At 40.1% G+C, this 9,179-nt stretch overlaps 1 protein-coding gene across 1 annotated transcript in view; it reads left to right on the forward strand.

Annotated features, from left to right (window-relative positions):
* Positions 1–2,437, forward strand: part of ccz1 (CCZ1 homolog, vacuolar protein trafficking and biogenesis associated) — a 34,788-nt gene extending 32,351 nt beyond the window's left edge. The window contains exons 15-17 of the mRNA XM_063220593.1: positions 170–328; positions 1,348–1,475; positions 2,304–2,437. Of these exons, the coding sequence (XP_063076663.1) occupies positions 170–328; positions 1,348–1,475; positions 2,304–2,359 (343 nt within the window). The 3' untranslated portion in view covers positions 2,360–2,437. The remainder of the gene's footprint in view (positions 1–169; positions 329–1,347; positions 1,476–2,303) is intronic.
* The last annotated feature ends 6,742 nt before the right edge of the window (positions 2,438–9,179 follow it).

Raw genomic sequence — 9,179 nt, forward strand, 5'->3', positions numbered from 1 at the left:
AATGTTAGGTTATTACTCAGTAAATATTCATGAAAAGATTTGTGAATGGGCCGCATACATTTGGAAAATAAATTACTTAAGTTACATACTGGACCTTTAAGCAGAGTGTGACAAGCTTTTGGGCTGTTGCCAAATAATAACTTTTTCTTTTTGAAAATGTCCATACTAGGCCAGAAAAGGAGCCCCAGTTTAAGTTCATCTACTTCAACCACATGAACCTGGCTGAGAAGAGCACCATCCACATGCGCAAGACGGCCAGCGTCTCCCTGACCTCTGTTCACCCAGACCTCATGAAGATCCTAGGGGACATCAACTGCGACTTTGCCCGGTACGCTGCTTGCAGAACTCACTACTTAAAAAAAAAAAAAATCCTAATACTATGTATTTATTTTCTCTGTATGGTCAAAAGATCACAAGTTGCAAACCTAGTCATGCTTAAAATAAAAAAAACAAAATTGTAAGTAATGTCTTTTGGTGCTGCACCAATCTGCTAGGTAGGCTATCAGATGAATTCGAGAAAAAAAACCCTCTTATTACTGCTTATGGCTTATGTGGTAACACTTTCTATGGGTCTACACAAGGGTGTGATGTAACTGGCACAAGAATGATATGATCATGCCTGGAACATTAATGACACATTATTGATGTTCCTGACTGTTGTCAAAATGTGTTTTTTTGAATGTCAAGTAGATATCTGTTGATGTGGCTGGCTAAAACCGAATGACACATTATGACAACAGTCATAACAATCAATAATGTTCCTGGCATTGGTCATTACCAATCAATATTAATGGTCCCGGCATTGATCATGTCATTCTTACGCCGGCTACATGACATCCTTTTCAAATAAAGTGTTACCCACATCTTGTATTTGATAGTATTTTTTGTCAGTGTGGTCAAAAGAGCACAAGCTGCAAACTTAGGCATGCTTTTAGTCAAACACTTTGCTGCCTTTGGGTGTAGGCTCTCAGTTAAATTGGAAAAAAAACCCACTGTCTAGCTTATGTTCTTATTTTAAAAAATGAATTGCTGCATACCTCTAACAAACTCCCACGCTATGTGCAATCCTTGTGTATGGCCTAATGGTTGGGGAATTGATTATAGCTTTTAGAGGTTAAAGGGTCAAATCCTGTAGCATTGGGAAGAAAAATGATTGGCTAAGCAAACAACTAATGTAATACTAATGTAATACGATCTCTGCACTTAAATGACTGTTAATTGCGCAGGATAAGAGTACATTAGAATGTAGTATTTTCACTATCTAGTCAGTAGACCAAGAACACAACTGTGTCTTGAATCTTGAAGGATTGTCCTTGAATGACCTCTACTTGTCCTTTTGTCCTTCAGGGTGGATGAAGATGAGGAGATCATTGTGAAGGCCATGACAGACTACTGGGTGGTGGGCAAGAAGTCCGACCAGAGGGAACTCTACGTCATTTTAAATCAGAAGAACGCCAACTTAATTGAAGTGAATGGTAGGTCCTCCGCCGTTCTAAATGGATATGTACAACAAGTCATTAGAAATATTCATTTTAAAGTGTGTCAATAATAAGGCAATGTTTCGCTCTGGCATCATAGTGTAGTTTAGGATAAGGCCCGGAATATGCTTGATTCAAGACATGTGCGTGGTGCAATATTAACACAAGCGTTAGGAGAGATCTTACAAATTTCCATACAGAGTACGTAGAGTAGAGATATTTAGGTCGCTGTAGAGTCAAACAAGGTGGAAAATATTAGAGAGAGCCTTGTTGTCTATTTATCCCCAAGATGATGCCTCCAGCATTGTGCATAGTGCTCAGATAGTTAAGCAGCAAGTATGTGCACTGGGGGCCGCTGACGTCTTTTGTTGGGCCCAGGACAAAGTCATCTGAAAGGGCCCCCAACCCAATACATACAATGTAATGGGGACCCAATTCTGGGCCCCCTATCTCCCTGGGCCCGGGACAACATACCCGTTTGACCCCCCCCCCCTGTGAAACACCATCACAGGGCCTGTGTGTACTCGTTCATACACGGTGTTGTGTATAAGGTAGTACATGCATGTGTGCAAGTCACACTGCAAGCATATCCCTACCCTAAGGCTGCTAGTATATGGTATATGCTTAAATTACATATTGTTGCAAACTTAGAACACTGGACTGTTGCACCACACTAAGAACCTGTCTGCTGTTGAAAACTAAAGACTGTACTTGATGATGAAGATGCACTGTAATATACTTGTGAAATGACATCACCAAAATATGGTCGAAAACTCACCCCTGGCCCCATTTTGAAAAAGTGTATGGGTTTGTTCTCTTTTGCAGAGGAGGTAAAGAGGCTGTGTGCAACACAATTCAATAATATTTTTTTCTTGGACTGAGAAGATTTTTTTTTTTGCAAGAGAACACTGGACTGTTGCACCACACTAAGAACCTGTCTGCTGTTGAAAACTAAAGACTGTACTTGATGATGAAGATGCACTGTAATATACTTGTGAAATGACATCACCAAAATATGGTCGAAAACTCACCCCTGGCCCCATTTTGAAAAAGTGTATGGGTTTTAACATGGCATTTTTGGATTGTGTGCATTTTTGAGCTGAGTTGGTCAGTCGTAAAAACTAGTGGATGGACCAGTAATGTATTCAGTCCAATGCTCTACTCCTCTCAACAGGGACCAAAATCCAGAGGTACCATGTTAAAATCCTTAGTCTTTTTAATGAACCAAGGGAGGGGTTTCAACTGCATTTTGGTGATGTCACTTTTCAAGTCTATTGGCAGAATACAATGTGTAAGTGAAATCAGGTAGTGAGCCACAAGCCAGTGATCTGCTGGTCTATGTGAAGATATTTTTAAAGCATCACAAATCTAATTTGTTCTCTTTGGTTTGTTCTCTTTTGCAGAGGAGGTAAAGAGGCTGTGTGCAACACAATTCAATAATATTTTTTTCTTGGACTGAGAAGATTTTTTTTTTTGCAAGAGAACACTGGACTGTTGCACCACACTAAGAACCTGTCTGCTGTTGAAAACTAAAGACTGTACTGTCTAATATGCAGTCATTTGGTTGAACAACACTACGGCAGGGTCAAGAGTAATGCAATAATTGCATTGTAAAAAAAAAAAAAAAAAAAAAGATTCACATCATGCAATTTTTTTAGATTTTTATTTAACATTTCTAAATTGTGATGTCATATCTTGTAATTAAGTGTAAAATCAGAATTCTTGTATTTTTCCCAGTTTGTATATACATTTGCGCTGTTTTTGTTTGTTTTTTCTTTTTTTTCTTTATTGCTTTTCTTTTTTGACTGTACATTCTGTCAGTTTTAAAGGACTCGTCTCTAATCTTTCTTTTCCCACCTCACTCACGTAAAAAAAAAATAATCATGCAGTGTTTCCCCCTGCTGCCATCACATCAACAGTATTGTGGCTCCTTCTCAACCCTATCTTTCAATAAATTGTGAAATTTTTGTTTATCGAGTTATTTTCAGGTTCCCAAGAACAGGGTTGCTGACAGCTTTTGGTCGGGCCCAGGGCTAAGTCATCGGAAGGGCCGCCCCAGTCAATACATGCAATGTAGGCCCTAATGAAGACCTAATTCTGGGCCCCGGACATCTGACCCCTTTCCCCCACCCCCTGTCAGCTTCCCTGCCCAAGAGTATACAGACCCCTGCTGTAGTGTTCTTCACGTGTCACATGGAGGATGGGAACATGAGAGTCACATGAGGGAGGGACATAGGCTTCTTTCTAATATGCTGAATCCCGTACTCGTCGTGTGCTTGTGGCGTCGCGTTTCGCTGATCTCCCGCCTCAGTGGAGGAAACAATAAAGTTTCCCCTGTGGTCAGCCTTCTAGCCACAACAACTTTTGGGAGGCTATTCTTCATTCTTCATCCATCCCGATGTCAAATGAGAAAATGACGTTAGAATTGCGCTTTTGCGAGATATTGAAAGAAACTTCTGTCATCAGGCACGTCATCACAAGGACACTAGCAGGCTAGGGATTTAGGATATTAGAATAAACCCATAGACTACTATGTAGACAGGCAGCCACATGGCGATTAACTGGAGAAGTATGCAAAGACTGGAGAGGACCCAGGCTGTGGCCACAACAGCCTGTCCCTGACTCCTTGCACCTGGGCAAACTTGACATGCTTATATAGGATTCAAGTTAAACTTGAACTCGTTTCCTGTCCCTCTGTCACTGTCATATCATAAATGAAGCACAAACGACCAAAGAAAAAAACTTAAAGAAAAAAAGACTTGAAGCCTCAAGACAACTAGGTACAGCATTGGACGGGAGGAATTGGTTTTACAGTACTTGCACAAACTTTGTTTTCACTCTATTTCTCCTGTCTCTCTGTCTCTGTCTCTGCCTCTCTCTCTCTCTCTCTCTCTCTCTCTCTCTCTCTCTCTCTCTCTCTCTCTCTCTCTCCCTCTCTCATGCACACAGCTGTTTCTCTTTAATCTGACCTTGCACTGTGGGTTTCTCTCTCTCTCTCTCTCTGTCTGCAAAATTTGTTTCGGCAAGAGACTGAAAACAGACAAGACCGAGAACGTGTTGAAACATTTTTAGCACAGTGCAGAAAAACAGATGACTTCAAAACCTACTGCTTTTGTGCCAGTGAAGGAATGTCTTCGAGGGGGGGTCATGGCTCATCATGGGTAAGATGCATGTCATGTCACCTTTCTAAGTTTCGTCTGTCCACCAGCGGCAACATGATATTTGAACTATAACGCCATCTGCTGGCGAAATATTGAATGTGAAACCTGAATACTGGGGACTCTTGGAGCAGGGGTGAGGCCTTTTACGGCCCTTGAGACTGTTTTAGCCGGCCCCTGATATAATTTCAATGTTATGCAGCTTCACATACATATGACATATTTTGTAAAGGAATGTTAGAAAGTATATTTGCAACACAATTACCGGTAAGTTATAATCAGGGGACTTATAGGCAGGGCTGTAGTCAAGTCCACCTTTGTAGAGTCCAAGACAAGTCCAAGACCAGAATAGTCAAGTCCGAGACAAGTCTGAGTCCAAAGAGGTTCGAGTCTGAGACAAGACCGAGTCCAAAAAGATTTGAGTTCAAGTCAAGTCCGAGTCATATGTCGGTCAGTGTTAAACAATGAAAAGAATGAATATCAATAAAGTGGTTGTTTGAAGTAACCCATATGCCATGGATGTGAAGACAAACTTGTATGTTGTTGGATTTCAAGCTCCACTCTAGAATTTATGGTTGCCAATGCTCTAAATCAAATAAAGACAGACCCGGTCGAGTCCAAAAGCTCAGTTTGGCAAGACCAGTGTCAGAGTCCAAGACAAGTCCGAGTCCAATTGAAAGCGAGTCCAAGACAAGTCCAAGTCCATAAAAAAGCAGACTTGAGTCTGGACTCGGACCGAGGTGGGTCTGTTTGAAAAGTGGCTGCCTTCAATATAGGCCTAAAGTTAAGGGAGAAATTCTTGTTTGTGTTCATAGTACGGCCCTTGGAGGAATGTGAAATGGCCCCTCAAATGAAAAAGGTCCCCCACCTCTGCCTTGGAGGATGTGTTTGGAATGCATTAGGGCCATTTTCAACATTGGGTCAGACCCTTAGCCTGGGCGAAAGCCGACTGTTGACGTCTTTGGGTGGAGTACATAGGATGGCGTCGCCAGGCTATCAGACCATATGGCCTATGCTGGACCAGAAGGTGCTCGGCTTTCTCACCTCCAGGGGCTAGATGCTAATAGGGGCCAGTGTCCCTGGTTTTGGGGCTAAGTGCTGGCCCAAGGCAAGGGATAGGCCAAAGGGGTCTGACCTAGAGGCTATGTCAAAGACTCTATGGCAGGGGTGCCCAATCTTTTCCAACTTGGGGCCTACTTGAAATTTTCACAGAGGTTTTGGGCCCACCACAGAACCAGTAAACAATAAAACCCAAATAAATCAACAGCAACGCACATACAATTATGACATTGATTTTTAGAAAATTATTTCAAGAGCCACTTGGAATACCTTCAGGGCCCACCAGTAGGTCCCAGCCCACAGTTTGAGAATCACTGCTCTATGGAAATTATAAAAAAGAAATTAATCTTTGGAATCAAAATAACTCAAAGTTGGTCATAGGTGTGTTTAGGTTGTTAATAAGTTAGATTGGTAATAAGTTGGTATTTGGTGGTTTTTCATCATTGGCTGATTATTGGTTGTTTGCATCAAATCAATGTTTTGTCAGATAGAGATCAGTAGGCCTATATTAATTGATATTGTGTTAACATGATGTGGTACAAGTTAATGTTTTTGTCACAAACTAAAAAGCTTAATATTATTAGGCCTACTAATTATACAAAAATAGTAATATGTTAATTAAGTTTTGATAATTTATTAAGGGTCTTAAAGAGTTGTACAGAGTTATGCAGAAGAACAGTTTAGAAAGTAGTGAAAGATAATCAACAACATCTAGGCTAGCACCCCAACCCCAGTGAGAAAACAACAGTTTAGGGCTGTGAGTCTGGGCCACCAGGTAAAGCATGGGTAGGCGAGTACATCTATGCAAAAAAAGGCCTAACCCCATAAAAATTGATACAAAATGTTTTTCAACTGATTTTGTTACCTCTAAATGTCCTTAATAACATACTAAAAATCTAGGAAAATCTGACTTCAGGAAAGGTGTCATTTTCATGATCAAAGTGTTTTAAAATAAAGGTTACTACATGATAATTACATTGGCATGAACTAACATGTTTTCAGGATCTGTTTGTTTGGAGTGCTGTTTGGGTGGATAAAGACACTACTGCTATGATAATATCCATGTGCTGTTTGTCAGGGCACATCATCAGTGATGAATCATGGTGTCACTAGGTATTTTGGGTCTTTCAGCAGCTGAACTGAATAGACAGGAGCCACTACATGTGTAAGTAGAGGGCAAGGTGAAACGGTTGGTACTGGAGACAGACAATGTCCTGAAAGGACATAGGGCTTTAGCATAGCTTTCTGGTAAGCCAGAGTAGGGCCTGTTGTAGCTTCATAGGCAAGGGTCAGGGCCTTGTATTCAATTAGGGCATGAAAAAGAGGACATGACTGGGAAACTGAGGCTATGTGGTCAGAGAATGATAGATGGTCATCAACAATGACACCTAGATTTCTTGTGGCCTTATTTGAGGCAACAGTAGCAGAATCCATATTGAGCTCGATATCATGGCAACCTAAATCTTTGGCTGGGATCACCAGCAGTGCATTTGGGCGAGGCTCAACTGAAGCTTGCATTCCTTCATACTTGTGGATAGTTCAGAGAGGCAAGCGGAAATGTGTGTGACCGTGGAGTCATCTGGCACAAAGTAACTATGCTTCATCGGTGTAACAGTAGTATGGGAAGCTGTGAGAACAGATAACATGGCACAGTGATGTGGTGTACATGGCAAATAGGAGTCCCAGCACCAGCCCTTAGGACACCTCTGTGGAGAGGCTATGATTTGAGGACAGCTGACCTTGCCCTTGATACATGCTAAGAATGATACCACCAGACTCAAAGAATGTCTGGAAGAACTTGAGAAACACAAAACTCAATTATTTATCTAAGAGAGATGTTAAATAATCATGTTTTGAAAAAATAATGCTAGCTGGTGTGTCTGCACAAAGATTTTTAGATTTACTACAAAACAAAAAGAGATGTCCATAATCTCTTCTGAAGATATCTTCTGGCTTACTAGAAACAAAATAAAAGAGTAATTTTGAGCTTGGCTTTTTCAGATTTTGAGGTTTTGCATTTTGAAATTTAATGCCTATTTAATTAGATATAGTCCAATTACCATATTAAAACATAACATTTCAGAAATCTTGCAATACATTTTTTTCTCACAAATATGTGAGTAATCACCGGATAAAGTTTCATGGTGATATCGGCAAGCTAAATTTTTTGGCCTATTCACCTGGAGTGTCTCTTGACCCTTATAATAAGCCTATGACAGCCATGTTGAAAAAACTAATTTCCCAAAGTCAGATTTTACTAGATTTTTAGTATGTCATTTAGCAGGTCCAATAGTAATAGAATCCATAAAAAAACCTTTTGTATCCATTTTTTTGGGGTTAAACCCTAAATGTACTCGCCTAATGGGTAGAGTCGTTTATGGTGGCAAAAATTGGGCTATTAACAGTAAAGGAATGCATGGTCTTATTTTTAATACGAACATGGGAGACCCTGCTCAGACGGAGCATTGAGGCAAGTTTGTAAAGATTTTCATTTATTCAGGTAATTTTAGTCAAAAGATTTTAGTTGTTGTTTACTACTGGTGTTCTGTATGAAGGCAGTTCATAATCATGATAAATTAATTTATTTATTCACAATCATGACACATTAATTTGCTATTTTGAGGCAAATGTACTTAAAAGTCTAGTCAAATTCCTCTATATAAATGAAAAGAGTTGATAATGTGTATGTTGTTCAAAACCAAAGCCAATTAACTTTATTGCAGGCCTACTTCAGAGAGTGGTCAGCACAGCTCAGAAGATCACCAGCTGTCCCCTGCCCTCTTTAGAGGAGTTGTTCTCCTGTCGCTGTCTAAAGAAAGCCAAGCAAATCATCAGAGACCCCTACCATACTGGACATAAACTGTTTGAGCTGCTGCCATCAGGCAGGCGTTACAGGGCTCTTGGTACAAAAACAAACAGGCTAAAAGACAGTTTTTTATCCAAAAGCAATCTACACACTTAATTTTGCACAGCTGACTTTTTAAAACCTGAATTATTTTTATACAGTATATATATAGGTTTCTTTGTTGATTTTTAAGCACCGTGAGCATCTGCACTTTACCAATTTCGTTGTACCTGTACAATGACAGTAAAGTTTCATTCATTCATTCATTCATTCATTTATACTTTACATGAAGTGACAAGTTAAAGATTAGCCTGAGAAAGTTGGTCATTACAATATGAAATAACTAACAGGCTAGTATGTTATCATTTATTTCCTCAGTTAATGCCAACCAAATAACAATGTGCAGTATATAGACAAATAGTTTACATTGTAAACTTTTTGTCTACAATGCAAACTCAAAAAGGAAAATAAGAATTACATAATGATGTATTTATGGGGCGTGACTACAGCGGGCAGAAACGCCGCCAATCGCCAAAGGGGTTTTCTTAGTCGTCACGATGCTTTTGGCCAATGAACGTACAGTCCGCATTTCTAATGTGCCAATCAGAAAATTGTGGAAGTTTCAAATCTTACCCGCCA

The sequence above is a fragment of the Engraulis encrasicolus genome, chromosome 17 (assembly GCF_034702125.1).
Source record: "Engraulis encrasicolus isolate BLACKSEA-1 chromosome 17, IST_EnEncr_1.0, whole genome shotgun sequence".
Lineage (NCBI taxonomy): Eukaryota > Metazoa > Chordata > Actinopteri > Clupeiformes > Engraulidae > Engraulis > Engraulis encrasicolus.